The sequence below is a fragment of the Canis lupus genome, chromosome 16 (genome assembly GCF_048164855.1).
Source record: "Canis lupus baileyi chromosome 16, mCanLup2.hap1, whole genome shotgun sequence".
Lineage (NCBI taxonomy): Eukaryota > Metazoa > Chordata > Mammalia > Carnivora > Canidae > Canis > Canis lupus.
Genome location: NC_132853.1, coordinates 23,899,734 through 23,916,304, shown reverse-complemented (window position 1 = coordinate 23,916,304; position 16,571 = coordinate 23,899,734). Strand labels below are relative to the sequence as shown.

Below are 16,571 nucleotides of genomic sequence, written 5' to 3'. Positions count from 1 at the left end.
CCCTTTATTTGGAAAGCTAATTTCAGCAAAATTTCTTGGCCAGGCATGGATACTCCCCCACCCTCTTAGTTCTTTTCTTTTTTTTAACTTCTTTGGCTTATATTATCAGCCTTTAGATAATTTAATGGTTAGTAGATTAGAGGTCCAGCCTTGTCACTATGTATACCTAGCTACCTATTGGCAATGCCCTTCCCTTTATTTTTTATTTTTTATTTTTTTTTTTTGCCCTTCCCTTTAAAGGCATGTAGGGTGTTATACGTAAGACATTTTAGACATAAATGCTATTTAGTAATAATAGCTGTTACATATAGCCCTTTAATGTTTGCCAGGTACCATTCTGTGCCCTTCACACATGTGAGTTAATGTCATTTAATCTGCATAGAACTCTGTAAATTCAGCATTATTATTACCATCATCATCCTAATCTCCCATTTTATAGATGAGGAAACTGAAGAATGGAAATATCAAGTAGCTTGCCTAAGGTCATATAACCTGCTAGTGACAGCCATCTCCAGAGTCTATGTTCTTAATATTTATCAACAATATTTATCATCTTTACAACCTTGCGTTTTTATTGCTGTTTTTGTGTGTGTGTGTGTGTGTGTGTTTGTGAGATGTCATATTTGTTATCTTCCATAGCTTAACCACATTTTCCCATTTTACATTCAGGAAAGTGCACGAAGGACTTAAGTAACTATGGCTTCCTACTTGCTGACTTTAACCATTAGGTCACATAGTCTTCCTTCCTTCACAGAATTAATTGTGTACATCTTGATCAAAAGCTTTTGGGGGAAAATGACTTTTAAAAAGCTTTGCTTCTGGGGAATACCTGAGTCACAGGTTTGTGCTTATGTGGTTGCAATAGAGATTTTGATTGGCTTCCCTGCAGTTAAAGCCTCTGAGTTGGTTCTCTTGCCAAGCAAGCAGTAAGTGCCTTCTGTTAGGAAAACAGAGACATGTTGCCAGCTATTTTGAACAATGTTAGAAATACACTGCAGTGGGAAGGAACTGCCTCTGACTTCTGCCCACTTCTTGAAATATTTTAAGGCCAGTCGTTTAGAAACTTTGTTATCAGTCCCCAGTGTAATCACAGGGAGACAATTCTTCCCTTAAAGCTGGGATTTCAAGAGTGAATAGGTTATGGGTGGTTTTGGTTTGTCTTTAATGATCTCTGGTTCTTTGTTTGCCCGTTTTACTGGAACTTCCAGTCACTTTAAGTAAAATGTGAACCAGTGATTCTCATTCTTTCAGTGTCTGCCTTCTCATTTCTGTTCTGCCTGCTGTGGTCCTCCCTGGGTTATTCATGCAGTTAAGATTTTATAATCAGTTACTGCAATCTGAGTGCTTTATAAAGAAAAGAGACGGTTTCAAATATGCATTTTCCTCTGGGAGAATGCCAGTTCTCCCATTTGTTTCTGTGTGTGCCTTTCCTTCCCTTTGTTCTCTAAAGCCAGTTGCACAGTTCACTACTGAAATGATCAAGCAGTGAAACTAGTTGTCAGTATTTATAGATTTTTTTTTTTGTAGTCTCTTCAGGTTTTTTTTCTGTGTTAAGTCATTCCCACACAAATCTCCGCAAACAACCTGATAAGTTAATGTCTTAGAAGAATTACAGAAATGTGTTTTCAGAATTAGCAATAATTTCCACTGGTTCCTCAAGACATTTTTCCCCCGTTGAATTCCTCTTGTTATTGGGTAGGTAAATAAGATAAGACCCATAAAGAGCTTGGAACATCATAAGTACTCAGTGTGTGTTAGCTGTTTACGTAGCTTTTTTTTTTTCTTTCTGCCTTGAACTGTTGACTACCTAATTCTGTTTCTCATACAAAAAAAGGTCCATTAAAAAAAAAACAACAACAACAGAGTCCATTATAAAACTTGTGTTTGGTTAGAGATGCATCCTCTCCTCCCTATTCTCACCTGCCTGTTCCTCCACAGGCAAATAAACTGCATCTCCACCAGCACAGCAGTCTAGAGCATATCATTCTATAGCCGTGTGTTAGAAAACAGTAGCCAGGTACGGGACTATTTCAAAATACCTGGGCTTTTATATGGAACAACCCTATAAATCGAGAAAGAGTTCACTTATAGAAAGAGTTCTACCTAAAAAATAAAAAAAGTTTGAAAACCGTTGCCTTAAATCTTTAATCTGATATTATTGAATTATTTTTAGTTGTGGGCAGTTGTGAGGAAAAATAAAGCAATGATGTTTAAATTTTTGAGCTTGTTAGAAACAAAAAAAATCCATAGTAGCTAATACTTTTTTCTTTATACTTAAAAAAAATAATGCATCCACTCTCCTCTTCAGATCATCCAGCTAGAATTTGTGTTATTTTTATCTCAGACTCAAGGTAGAATGGCGTAGATAAAGTATTCCTGGTCATTTCCCAGTGATTGAAGTTACATACATATACAGTGCATCTGCTCAGAGCCCCACGTTAGATTTTGATATCTTTTCCTTCTAATCTGAGACTATCCTGAGGGCAGGTAGCAGTGAGATGCACAGTAATGAATCAGGGTGGAGTATCCAGAATTTATTTCTATTATCTTGTCAGGGATACCATATTGACAGCACCTCAGAACTGTACATTAATCAACTTTTGTTGCTTTTATATAGTGAAAGAAATTGGTGACTGTAATGAACCACTGTATACTATTCTCTTACCTGGTTGGTTGCATTTTTTCCTACCTTAAAATCTAGTTTCAGGAAGCAAAAGTGTGAGTTTCAAACTGTTCATGGAAGTACCCTCAGGGACCACTACTGGCAAGGGTAGCTGGAGGTAGAATAGGGAGAGTAGTTCAGCTAAAGCTGATCTAACTTTTGCATTTCAAATAAGAACATATTTGAAAATAATGTTTAAAAGTTACTCTAGGAGATCATGCAAATCTGTGTTGACTCATTGCCCCTATGGGCTACACTTGAATTTGTATCTTACATCCTTCTGGTGAGCAGTGAGATTGTATTGCTTTTTTTTGTTTATCAGTATTACAGAGGCTCTAGGCTCTATTTTGGTTCAATGAAGCTCACTATCGTGGAAGAAGTGATTGTCACAACTAAATTCTTTGCTGCATGGCTGTTGTGTTAAGTTTTATTACCTAACATCTGAATAGTATATTTTAGTTTTTCAAAGGATGCATGTCAGGTTATTCTGTTGTGCTCTAGAGCCTCTTTCTTCTGTGAATAAATTTAGTAATTAAAACCCATCAAACTCTCAACTTACACAAAGCCTAAGGGGATAACAAGTTATTAAGATAGTTCCAGAATCTACTAAAATCACTAAATTTTAAGATTCCTTCAGAATCCATTGATTATAGTTAAGAAGAATGGTTTATGTAGCACAGTGCCAAATCAAGTAGTACTCATATTTTCTTCTAGAGCTATTAGTGGCTAGTCTATATTTCCTAATTTTAGAGGGTCTTCAGAGTATAAAAAGCCTGTGGGAGTTGTTTACTTCTGAGGTTTTTTTTTTTTTTTTGAGTTTTTTTTTTTTTTAAACACACATATCATTTTTAGTTAAGCCAGATTTAGCATATAGGACTATCACAGAGAAAGTAAACATGTTGGGCAATTTCAGTGTCTTTCCTACTCTAAGGCTCTAGAACCAGACTGTCTGGTTTGGATCCCTGCTCTGTACTCAGCAGCTTTGCAACCTAGGGCATATTGTTTTACACACATGGTGTATAGGGTGTATGAAAGAATGGTAGGAAACAAGCCTAGGAAGATAGGGAGATTCAAGACATCAGGGATTTTATATAACATGTGAGGGTTTGAACTCCCGTAAATGGATAGGAAGCCACTGAAAAATTGTCAGCAGAGGAAATACACCATCAGATTATGCTTAAAAACATTACCCTGGTACCATTTGAATGGTTGAATTGGAATAAGGTAGGAATGGAGTTATTAAATGAGTACATGCCATAATCTCAGTGAGACAAGATACCTGAGCTAAGGAATAGGATTAGGGACAAAGAGATGAATTTGAGACAGACTAAAGCATTCAATATAGGTAAGATTCACTGACTGACTGGATATGGAGGGAGGGGAGGGACAGGCAGGCTGATTTGTCTTAGCAGAGTTTTGGAAAAGAGGTAGAGTACAAGTTTGTAATTGAAGATCATGTGAGTAGAGATGTCCAGATAGGGTCTGGAGCTTCAAATAAATATCTGAATTTGAGATTATATTTCGATGGTACGTGGAACCATAGAAGTGGATAAGTTTCTAGGAATAAAGTGAAGGGTGATAAGAAAGATGAGCACAGAACCCTGAGGAACTCTGAAGCTGGAAAAATTGGCCAGGGAAAGAAAGAGAACCACAACTATTGTATTGATGAAACCTTTTGCTGTCTACTGACTCTTTTCTCCTAATTCCCTGTGTCTTTAATAGGAGACTAAAGCCAGGAAAGGACTGGGATGTGGGCAACAAAACAGAGCATAGCTTTGGGGTTGTTAGGCCATTTAGTAGAACTTTTCACTACTGAATGCAAAACTATCCCCTAAGTAGTTGTTGCTCCCCAACTGAAAAGTGCTGCTGTACCTTATTCACATCAATCTTCTTTTGTTATTGTCTCCTGAACCTAACTCCTGTGAGGTTATAACCCCAGTCAATATTTATTTTTATAACTACTCTAATAGATGCAATTTCTAACCCTGTATGACCAAAGTTCAGATTCCTGTTATACGAAACCTAGTAATATACATAACAAGGCATGGCCAAAAGAGGTGTTCGGTAGAAAGCAGAATTATTGTCTATAGGGTAATGCCATATAAATACATACCTAGAAAAAAAGAACTTCACTGTAATTTACTGACAAAGAAGTTTGATATCATAAGATATTTTGTTTCTAAGAGACAAATTGCCTAAGCCAGTGAGTGTGGAATAGTTAGCAATATGAGGTCAAAGTTTAGGACAGTTTGGGTAAAAGATTTATTTTTGTCTTGGCTTTATATCTATGTGTGTGTGTGTGTGTTCGTTTTTAGCTCTGAAGATGGCTGTAGTAGATATCTATCATTCCAGATTAAAGGAGAGACAAAGGCGAAAAAAGTAAGTATAGAAAACCATCCTGCCTTCTTTCAGCTATGGATTACTGACCACATATAACCCATAAGAACATTCTACTTGTAGCTTGTCTTGTGACCTCAAGAAAGACACTTATCTTCCTTGGTCCTTAATTTATCCCTGTCAAATGGGGATAATAATACTTTCCCTTGGGATGCCTGGGTGGCTCAGCGGTTTAGTGCCTGCCTTCAGCCCAGGGCGTGATCCTGGAGTCCCAGGATCGAGTCCCACATCAGGCTTCCTGCATGGAGCCTGCTTCTCCCTCTGCCTGTGTCTCTGCCTCTCTCTCTCTCTCTCTCTGTGTCTCTCATGAATAAATAAATAAAATCTTTTAAAAAAAAATTTCCTTTTTTTGGGTTTTTCTTACCCTTTTTTTTAAGATTTTTTTATTCATTTATTCATAGACACAGAGAGAGAGGCAGAGACAAAAAATAAATAAATAAATTAATTAATTAATTAAAAAAAAAAAAGAGAGGCAGAGACACAGGCAGAGGGAGAGGGAGAAGCAGGCTCCATGCAGAGAGCCCAATGCGGGACCCGATCCCAGGTCTCCAGGATCATACCCAGGCTGCAGGCGGTGCCAAACCACTGCACCACCGGAGTTGCCTTTCTTACCCTTTCTTTTTTATTTTTATTTTTATTTTTATTTTTATTTTTATTTTTATTTTTATTTTTATTTTTATTTGTTTATGATAGTCACACACACACACAGAGAGAGAGAGAGAGAGGCAGAGACATAGGCAGAGGGAGAAGCAGGCTCCATGCACCGGGAGCCCGACATGGGATTCGATCCCAGGTCTCCAGGATCGCACCCTGGGCCAAAGGCAGGTGCTAAACCGCTGCACCACCCAGGGATCCCTTTCTTATTACCCTTTCTTATGTTATGATGATCATTAAATAATATGGGTACACTAAGGAAAAAAGGAGTAAGATAAATTCAAGGTGTTATCAAATTGTTACGCTTTTTTTAATGCTCTCATTCTAATTACTCACTTTTTTTTTAATTTTTATTTATTTGTGATAGTCACACAGAGAGAGAGAGAGAGAGAGAGGCAGAGACATAGGCAGAGGGAGAAGCAGGCTCCATGCACCGGGAGTCCGACGTGGGATTCGATCCCGGGTCTCCAGGATCGCGCCCTGGGCCAAAGACAGGCGCTAAACCGCTGCGCCACCCAGGGATCCCCTAATTACTCACTTTTATGAGAAGTCTTGTCTAGAAGGATTTCAAAGAAATTTTACACAAGTTTCAGACACTCTCAGTTACTCCTCTTTGCAGCAGAACAAAAAACATACATTCAGCCTGAGAAATTATGGATCCCAGACCCCTGTTAGAGCGGAGCCTAATTATTATAGAGACTATTAACAGTTCAGGGAAGGGTATGCTGGGGGTATGAGAGAGAGAGAGAGAGAGAGAGAGTGTGTGTGTGTGTGTGTGTGTGTGTTCTCAGGGTGTTACTGGAAACACTGACATCACAACAAAAAAAGTGGAATAGGACTTGGGAGGCACTCTCGAGAGACCAAAATGTGACCTAAAGTAAAGCATGCTGAAAGTTAGCTTCTGACAAGTGTTGGAAAAGATTACCCAGCTGCCCCTGTGAGAAGCTTCATTACTAGTCATGAATACCTGTGGTATCCAAATCATAGGTTCCAGCCACAGCTCTGCCTGGTTTACTTAAATTCTGTTTTGCTTAAAACATACTTTGAGCTAGACAGTATCTTGGAACTCAGTGGTTGAGGTTGCTGTTAGATCTTATGTTGGGGCCCTCCCATTAAACCAGCACAGTACTTACTTCAAATAACTTCAAAGCATTATGTGAATGTAAACATGTATACTTGTAAATGTTGGATGTGATCACAGTGCCCTTTTATGGTTTAGCCATTTCTCTTAAATGACTGTTCTCAATTCCCTAAATCGAATAGATTAATTCTTATGACACGGACACTGATTCCCTTCTGTGTCATTCCAAGTTATAGACATGTTTTTCAATTTTTTAAAAAGATTTTATTTATTTATTCATGAGAGACACAGAGAGAGAGAGAGAGGCAGAGACACAGGCAGAGGGAGAAGCAGGCTCCAGGCAGGGAACCCGATACGGGACTTGATCTCGGGACCCCAGGATCATGCCCTGGGCCAAAGGCAGGTGCTAAACTGCTGAGCCACCCAGGGATCCCTTTGTTTTTCAATTTTTAAAAAATTTATTTTATTTACTTACTTGAGAGAGAGCATGAGCAGGGAGAGAGGGAGAGGGAGAAGCAGACTCTCCGCTGAGCTGGGAGCCTGATGTGGAGCTTGATCCCAGGACCTTGGGATCATGACCCAAACTGAAAACAGAGGCTTAACCGACTGAGCACCCAGGCACCCCCCCCCCCCGTTTTTCAATTTTTTTGAGTGCTCACTTACCCATCCAGCACAGTTACTGGGAATCTACCATGTCCAAGGAAAGGAAAAATATATGCTGCTTGAAAGCCTAAAATTGTGTTAGCAGACTTTTTTTTTTTAATATTTTATTTATTTATTCATGAGAGACACAGAGTGAGGCAGAGGGAGAAGCAGGCTCCATGCAGGGAGCCTCACGTGGAACTTGATCCTAGGCGTGGGCTGAAGGCAGGCACTAAACTGTTGAGCCACCCAGGGATCCCTGTGTTAGCAGACTTACCACCCTTCAGAACTCTGTGGGGAGTGATAACTTTGAACCTGAGTATTCCACTTCATAGTGTTTCAGATGTCTAGTAAAAGCTGCATGTGGAAGACATTATTAGTTGTGAAACTAATTATAATAAACATTATTGTTGTTTTCATCCTAGAATTATAAGAGACCATGGATTAATCAACCTTAGAAAGTTTCAGTGTAAGTATTAGCTGCTTTATTTTAAAATTTCTTCCAACATTATTGAACAGTTTTGAACAAATCATTTGTGGCAGTAGTTCTTTTTTTTTTTTTTAAGGTTTTATTTATTTATTCATGAGAGACACAGAGACAGAGACAGAGGCAGAGACAGAGGCAGAGGGAGAAGCAGGCTTCCTGTGGGGAGCCCGATGCAGGACCCGAAGCCAGGACCTCGGAATCACAACCCGAGCCAAAGGCAGACATTCAACCCCTGAGCCACCCTGTATCAGTAGTTCTTAATCCAAGTTGCATATTAGCATCTTGTATATAGTTTGTTTTTTTTTTTTTAAGTAATCGCCATACCCAAGGTGGGGCTCGACTCAGTACCCCAAGATCAGGAGTCATGTGCTCTACTGACTGAGCCAGTGAGGTGCTCCAGCGTATCATACAGGAAACTTTTAAAAATTCTGGAATAAATAAATAAATAAATAAATAAATAAATAAATAAGTAAGTAAGTAAGTAAGTAAATAAATAAATAAATAAATAAATAAATAAATTCTGATGCCTAGGTATCACCCAAGACTAATTAGGTCAGAATCTCTGAGGGTTAGTCCTAGAATATCTTTATTTTATTTTATTTTAAAGATTTTACTTATTTATTCATGAGAGACACAGGCGGGGGGTGGGCAGAGACACAAGCAGACAGAGAAGCAAGCTCCATGCAGGGAGCCTGACATGGGACTCAATCCTGGGTCTCCAGGATCACACCCCAGGCTGAAGGCGGCGCTAAACTGCTGAGCCACCCGGGGCTGAATATCTTTATTTTTAAGAAATCTTCAAGGCAATTATGTTACATAGTGAGAGCTCAAAACCATTAACATATGATCAACACTTGTATGATAATTCCTTTCTTAAAAAGTAGTATAGGAAAAAAAAAAAAAAAAAGTAGTATAGGGATCCCTGGGTGGCGCAGCGGTTTAGCGCCTACCTTTGGCCCAGGACGCGATCCTGGAGACCCGGGATCGAATCCCACGTCAAGCTCCCGGTGCATGGAGCCTGCTTCTCCCTCTGCCTGTATCTCTGCCTCTCTCTCTCTCTCTCTCTCTCTCTGTGACTATCATAAATAAGTAAAAATTAAAAAAAAAAAAACATTTAAAAAAGTATAATTTAATTACAGCATAAATATTAATGGATCATTTTCTGGAACTGGGTAGGAACTATATGTTAAACATAACATAACCTTGATCATCAGGTTGTTAAAACATTTTTATTGAAAAGGCAACCTCTATTTTGCATAGTAGTGGACAAACAATTATAAGACATCTAGCATTGTCTGATGGTGATAGTAAAACTATAATGACTTCTAAGTGAATGCACACTTTGTTTGACCTTACTGTTTTAAGTATTGAAGATACCTAGGGCTGAGCAGAAAGTATCCCTGTACTTTTTCTTCTTCTACACTCTAGAGTTTGTTTAGCAAGTAAGAATGATGATCTTATAATAATTACAATATTTATATAAATGTTTATAATATTTCTAAGTCGTAATACTCTTTTTTTGTAAAAGTACCTAATGATTATTGTCCTTCGTATCCTAGTTGATAGAATCCAATAGAGTTTGGCACCCTGTGCCATTATAGGGTTCAGGTCAGCCAGTCATGGGTTAAGTGTTTTTTTAATATAGTTGTGATAAAAAAATAAGTATGTTACTTTTTTTTCACTTTCCATTTATACTTTTTCAAGTGATAGTGGTTTGAAGATGTCACTCTTAATAGTTAATATATAAATATATTGTATATTTATATATATGTAAGTATATAATTTGCTAAACTTATATTACTAGATATTTAGTATATTTTTAGTTTTTTGAATCTTTATAAATAATCCTATGATGAATTTGTGAATGAAGCTTTATATATATTTAGAATATTTTTTAAGGTAGATTCTTAAAAGTGGAGTTAATAGTTCAAAGAAGGTGATCATTAAAAACATTTGACATATGCTACCAGATTGGTTTCCAAAAGATGGTTCTATCAATTTATATTCCTTCTAGCATTTCCTTGCCTGTTTAACTTCATCCTCATTGAGAACTGTTGGCTTGCAAAAATAACTGAGGATCAGATTTCATTGCTCTTTCTATAGACAATCATTGGTCATATTCTGGTAGCTACAGTAGTGGGTTCCTGTGTCTGAATGCCTGGGCTTTCAATCAAAGATCAATAGGGTTTTGACCTTTACTCATTGTAGACCTTGATTTTCACATAAGTTCTATTCTCAGCTGGTAAAGAGAGATCAGTTTAGCCTGATTTTTTTCTTTTAAGATTTTATTTATTCATGAGAGACACAGAGGCAGAGACACAGGCAGAGGGAGAAGTAGGCTCCATGCAGGGAGCCTGACATGGGACTCGATCCCGAGTCTCCAGGATCACGCCCTGGGCTGAAGGTGGTGCTAAACTGCTGAGGCACCCAGGCTTCCCAGTTTAGCCTGATTATTAACTGTATTTTGTACGTATAGAGCTGAGAGGAGGCTCTGTTGCTTCGCAGTGTGGTTTCAGAGGTTTCAATTGCCATTATAGTGAGTGTATGTGACCTTAATATTGTAGGCAGAGGATTTTTTTTCCATCAAATTTAAAATTATTACTCCTAATTCTTCTGTACTATCCTTGTAGGGTGTTTTTTTGCTTTTGGTTGTGGGGGGTTTTTTGGTAGTGAAAATAATCAGTGGCTGCCCATGAAATCAGCACCTGAACTTTGTGGATAAGAATCTCTCTTTCAAGGGAAGAGATTCAGCTGAAAAAAGGACTTTATTTATTTATTTATTTATTAAAGATTGTTTTTATTTATTTCTGAGAATACACAGAGAGGAGAGAGAGAAGCAGAGACACAGGCAGAGGAAGAAGCAGGCACCATGCAAGGAGCCTGACATGGGACTCGATTCTGGGTCTCCAGGATCAGGCCCTGGGCCAAAGGCAGTGCTAAACTACTTGAGCCACCTGGGCTGCCCAAGAGGACTTAATTTAAATAACTATCATAATGGAAAGCATGTATCTATACTCTAGAAGTGAGCAGAACTAGCTTAGTTACTGATTAACTCACCTAATAAGTTTCAGCTTAGTTCATCTGAATGAAATGACCAAGTAGCAGTTCCTGGCTACTCCAACCTACCACTTATTGTTGGTAGGTTTTACTCCCCATCTTCTTTGCTGATAGTACTTTTTATTAGGAATGTGGTCATTAGGGCAGCCCAGGTGGCTCAGCAGTTTAGCGCCACCTTCAGTCCAGGGCCTAATCCTGGAGACCCAGGATCAAGTCCCACATTGGGCTCCCTGCATGGAGCCTGCTTCTCCGTCTGCCTGCCTCTCTCTCTCTCTTATGAATAAACAAATAAAATCTTAAAAAAAAGTGGGGTGGGGGGATGTGGTCATTAGTGATCCTCAGAGTTACTGACTGTGGCTACCCTGTATATATGACCATTTACTTGGATGATAGTTATGAAAATATAATTTCATTAGTAGTAAATTAAGTTGTGGTACTTAGAGGAAGGCAAAACGACCCTTATAGAGAGTGAAGAAATAAATGTCTCACTTGAGGATGTGTTGGTAAGGAGATTTCTAGTAGATATGGAAGAGATCACACATTTTTTATAGGCTAGTCTGCCTCTTCTAGATGGATTATTGTGTCTGCATTTCCCTTGTTTTCCTGCAGAGGTTAATACCAGAAATTTTGCCCAACATTGTTCCTAAAAATGCATGATCTACCTTTGTCTTTCCCATTACTACCAGCAGTCCCTGCCCCTGTACAAATTAAGAGACTGAGGTGTGGAGGTCACAGGCTGTTCAGTAATGCAGATGATCTTCAGTTCTCCAGGAATAACAATATCCCTATGTGATAGTCACTGTGATGCTGTTATCTTTATGATTAGTGTTTTGCATTGTTGGCTTTCCTGTTTGCTTCCTGTCATGGGTAAATTAGTCAGGTTAGGAATAGTGTCTGTCCTTCCATTTAATGAGAATGTAGAGATTTTTATTTTTTCTATGGCATGGTCGTGTTTTATTTTTTCTGTAGTAATGGAACGACGGTATCCCAAGGAAGTCCAAGACCTTTACGAAACAATGAGGCGATTTGCAAGGATAGTGGGGCCAGTGGAGCACGACAAGTTCATTGAAAGCCATGCACGTAGGTGCTTTTTAACCCTTGTGCAAATATTTGTGTTTGTGTGTGTTGATATAAATAGACAAAATGGTATGTTTTAGGTGAAGTTGTATAAATAAATAAATGGATATTTTTGTCTTCTCTTCCCCTTTATTACCTTGAACTAAATTTGGGACTTCAGGGGTGGAAGAGAAGGAGTTAAAAAGCCCAGTAGCTTTCCTTTTTCTCAGCTAAGCAGTAGTTTAGTAGTTTCTCCCCTCACTTTTTATTATGGAAGTTTTCAAATATATACAAAGGTAGAGATAATAGTGTAATGAACCCCCATGTAACTATCACCCAGCTCCGCAATTAATACATGACCAATCCACTTTCATTTTTATCACCCCCTCTTCTCTCACCCTCAACTGGATTATTTTGAAGCAAATCCCAGGCTTTGGGGCTTGAAATCAAGAGTCCATGCTCAACTGACTCAGCCAGCCAGGCACCCCAGTGCTTCTGCCATTTTTTTTTTTGCCTGTCTGAGAGAATTCATTTGATTTTTCACTATAAAAAATTAAAGTTTGTTAAGGCCATAAGGCTTACATTTTAAAATAATTTGGACTAAGTGGCTTAGTCTATACCTTTTCATCACAAGATTTGTGTATTTGACCCTCAAATTTAGTCCTGGGGAAAATGCTTTACCAGGGCTCTTGTCCTGTTCTCATCATGCAAATATTTCTTGCATGGCATTGTAGGCATTTATCTGAGCCAGGTCGGTTGTCCTCATCAAACACCCTGTTTGGTTGGCATTCTTTTTGTGATTTGTACTAGGTGACTGATCTTTTACTTCCTGCCCCAGTTTGTGCCATCCCTGGTTTATGTGTCACTCTAAAGAACTACACCCAATGGATTGTCCAGGCTCTTCCTTCATCCTCTGTTTCAAAGCACTCAAATTTGAATGTTCTATCACATAATAACCCAAGTAGTTGCAACCTGATCTGTGCACTCAGAGGAAGAAATCTTTGGTCTATGGAAAACAATGCTCTTTTGTTCCTATAGGAGAAAAGCTGTCAAGAAACTATCTAGGACTTGAGCACAGAGCTTTTGTCTTTTGCTTGCAAAAGGACCACATCAAGTAATAGCAGAGACAGGTTTTATAAAAGAATTTGGTTACGTGGATAAAACTGTTATTAGAGGATAAATAGAGCAGGGAAACTTAGTTGTTTAAGAAAATTATATTTGTTACTTCTGTAGCTAAATGAACTCAGCCAGTTTACTGTATGTTTTCTGGGAGACAATTCCAGCTGCTTTTTCCAGTTGGAGATGGCAGCGAAAAGATGGCTAGAGTAGATTTTTCTCAGTTCTTGAGTAAAATTTCTAATGAGATGTCACTAACATAATAGGATTCCTCACATGGAATTGCCCTGTCTTTTGTATAAGGCAGTATTACTGAAAATACTCAACAGCACCAGTGCTTACTGATGATGATTTTGTTTTTCCAATTTTTCTCCTTCATTCTTTTTGGGATAAACAGTGGAATTTGAACTCCGAAGGGAAATCAAGAGGCTCCAGGAATACAGGACAGCAGGCATCACCAATTTTTGTAGTAAGTGTGCTTATTAAGCTACACATTGTTTGGGGGGCAAGTCTCTTCTAAACACAAAGAGGAAGTCTCTGTTTGAAGTGATGTGGGTTTTTTTAAAACAAGCTTTCCCTTTTGGGAATGAGTGGTCTTTCCGGTAAAGACTCATCTGTTTAATTCTTATAAATTCCATTATATGGATCATCTCAGGTAAAATAAGAGTGATGACAAAAGAGAGGTGCTCCTTTAGATTTGAGAATCTGCTGTGCCCCCCCCAAAAAAAGGATTTTGTGTTCTAATTTTTAGTCTCAGTCTTTTAAAATTTTGTGATGCATGGTCTGATCATTTGTATTTTTTTTTTAAGATTTATTTATTTTTTTATTCAGAGAGAGAGAGAGAGGCAGAGACACAGGCAGAGGGAGAAGCAGGCTCCATGCAGGAAACCCGATGTGGGACTCAATCCCAGGTCTCCAGAATCACACCCCAGGCTGCAGGCGGTGGTAAACCGCTGTGCCACCGGGGCTGCCCTGATCATTTGTATTAACCAAGCTTCAAATGGCTCTATGTGCTTGCATCCCAGTTACTTGAGGTAGTAATAATTATTATATTAATAGCAGCTAACATCTAGATAGCAATTTATCATACACCAGGCCCAACACTTAGCATTTCCCCTGAATGTTATCATTTGATTCTCATAACAAACTTGAGATAGGCATTGTTATTTCTGTGTAATGAAGAAATTAAGGCTTGAAATGGCTAAAGAGATACTTGTAATAGAGCCAGGTCATAAAAGACAGCAGTGTATTAGAGTAGTTAAGAGCTTGAGGTCTAGACTTGGGCAGGTTGGGTTTGAATTCTGACTCTCCTATTTACCAGATTTGTAATTCTGTTCAAGTTGCAATTTTCCAAGTCTCTTAGAGTTAGTAAAACGATTAAGTTAGAGATAATGCATAAAAACAGCATAGTCCCTGGCAATGGGTAAATGCTCAATAAGTGGTGGTTTCTCTTGTTTTATTGGAAAGATATTTAGCATTCCCTCCTTCCTGTTGGTTGAAAGCTATCACCTACTACCCATGGGGAGTAGCCTTGTTGGGTGTAAATCAATCTAATGTAATGATTCTTTATTTTTAATGAAACCATTTCAAAATGAAATTTTACATAGAGCCCTAATCTATAAGTAAGATGAAAGTGGAACTACTTTGAAGTTTGATGGTTCAGGTCATACATAGAACGCAGAACCATCAGTACATGGTGGTGCCTTTGTTCTTCACAGTAACCCCTGAGGTATTTTCATTGTATCTTAGGACTTTATGTACCATGGTTTGAAACTCATTGGTGTGGTACTTTGGAATTTGTACACCTTTGTTAACGTGAAGATACCATGCAACCTTTGTTTAACAAGACACTCATACCAGGTTTTGATTACCTGATACTGGTTGTGTCTAGGAAAGAGGGGAAAGGAATAGTGCTAGTCAATGAGAACTTGTTTTTATTTTTATTTATTTATTTATTTATTTTTTATTTGTTTATTTATTTTAGAACTTGTTTTTATTTGTAATTTTAATTGTTTTTTTAAAGAAAAGGATATATGTATATAGATAGCACTTGTGTAACTTTTGAAAAACAAAAAAATAGACAGGAAGCAAATATGACAGTATTAAGAGTTAGTTACTTTTTGGGGGTAGAATCATGAGTGACTCTTAACTTTTTTGGTACTTTTCTGTTTTGGCACTTTTGCTCCCAAATTTCTTAAAGCTAGAAAGAGAATAAAAATAATAATCAGGGATCCCTGGGTGGCGCAGCGGTTTGGCGCCTGCCTTTCGCCCAGGGCGCGATCCTGGAGACCCGGGATCGAATCCCACATCGGGCTCCCGGTGCATGGAGCCTGCTTCTCCCTCTGCCTGTGTCTCTGCCTCTCTCTCTCTCTGTGACTATCATAAATAAATTAAAAAATAATAATAATAATAATAATTTCTTGTCAAAAAAGGGATTTCAAACTAGGGGAAATCATGTTGCTCTTAAAAAAATAATTATGGGGGGCACCTGGTTGGCTCAGTTGGTTGAATATACAACTCTTGGTTTCAGCTAGGGTTGTGATCTCAGGGTCTTGAGATAGAGCCCTCTGTCTACCTTCCTCCCTCAGTGCAGGGTCTGCTTGAGTTTCTTTCTCCCTCCCTCTCTGGTCCTCCCCCTATCCTCAATCTTTCTTTCTCTCTCTCTTAAATAAATAAATGGGGGCACCTGGGTGGCTCAGTCAGTTAAGCATCAGACCCTTGATTTCAGCTCAGGTCATGATCTCATGGTTATGGGATCAAGCCTGGCATGGGGCTCTATGCTCAGTGTGGAGCCTGCTTGAGATTCTCTTACACTGCCCCTCCCCCTGTTCATGCTCTCTCTCTCGCTGTCTCTCAATAAATAAACCTTTAAAAAAATAAATAAAATCTTTTTGGGCGCCTGGGTGGTTCGGTGGTTCTGCCTTTGGCTCAGGTCGTGACCCTGGAATCCTGGGATCGAGTCCTACATCAGGCTCCCTGCAGGGAGCCTGCTCCTTCCTCTGCCTATGTCTCTGCCTCTCTGTCTCTCATGAATAAATAAATAAAATCTTTTAAAAAACCAGAAAATCACCTATACCCACATGAGTGACCTGGAGAGTTAGTGCAAGTATCTGTAGCCACATTGCACAGCTGTACCCAGTGGTTGAAAGAGAAGAAGAATTGTCAATTCCATTGTGTGTGGTTTTTTTTTTTTTTTTTTTTAAGATTTTATTTATTTATTCATGAGAAACCCACAGAGAAAGAGAGATAGGCAGAGAGAGAAGCAGGCTTCATGTAAGGAGCCCGATGTGAGACTCAATCCCTGGGCGGAAGGCAGGTGCTCAACGGCTATGAGCCACCCAGGCATCCCAATTCCATTGTGTTTTATCTTTTTAAGGATTTATTTTAGAGAGAGTGAGAGCAATCGAGGGAGAGAGAGA

The 16,571-nt window shown here is 38.7% G+C and overlaps 1 protein-coding gene across 6 annotated transcripts in view; it reads left to right on the top strand.

The window, feature by feature from the left end:
• The window catches only part of TADA2A (transcriptional adaptor 2A), a 53,156-nt gene that overhangs the window by 30,898 nt on the left and 5,687 nt on the right, over window positions 1-16,571 (top strand). For 3 of the 6 annotated variants that reach the window (XM_072779593.1, XM_072779594.1, XM_072779599.1), the window contains 4 exons: window positions 4,978-5,041; window positions 7,862-7,905; window positions 11,950-12,060; window positions 13,550-13,621. In XM_072779593.1, the coding sequence (XP_072635694.1) occupies window positions 4,978-5,041; window positions 7,862-7,905; window positions 11,950-12,060; window positions 13,550-13,621 (291 nt within the window). The remainder of the gene's footprint in view (window positions 1-4,977; window positions 5,042-7,861; window positions 7,906-11,949; window positions 12,061-13,549; window positions 13,622-16,571) is intronic. The other 3 variants (XM_072779595.1, XM_072779597.1, XM_072779598.1) reach the window with 2 other exon arrangements.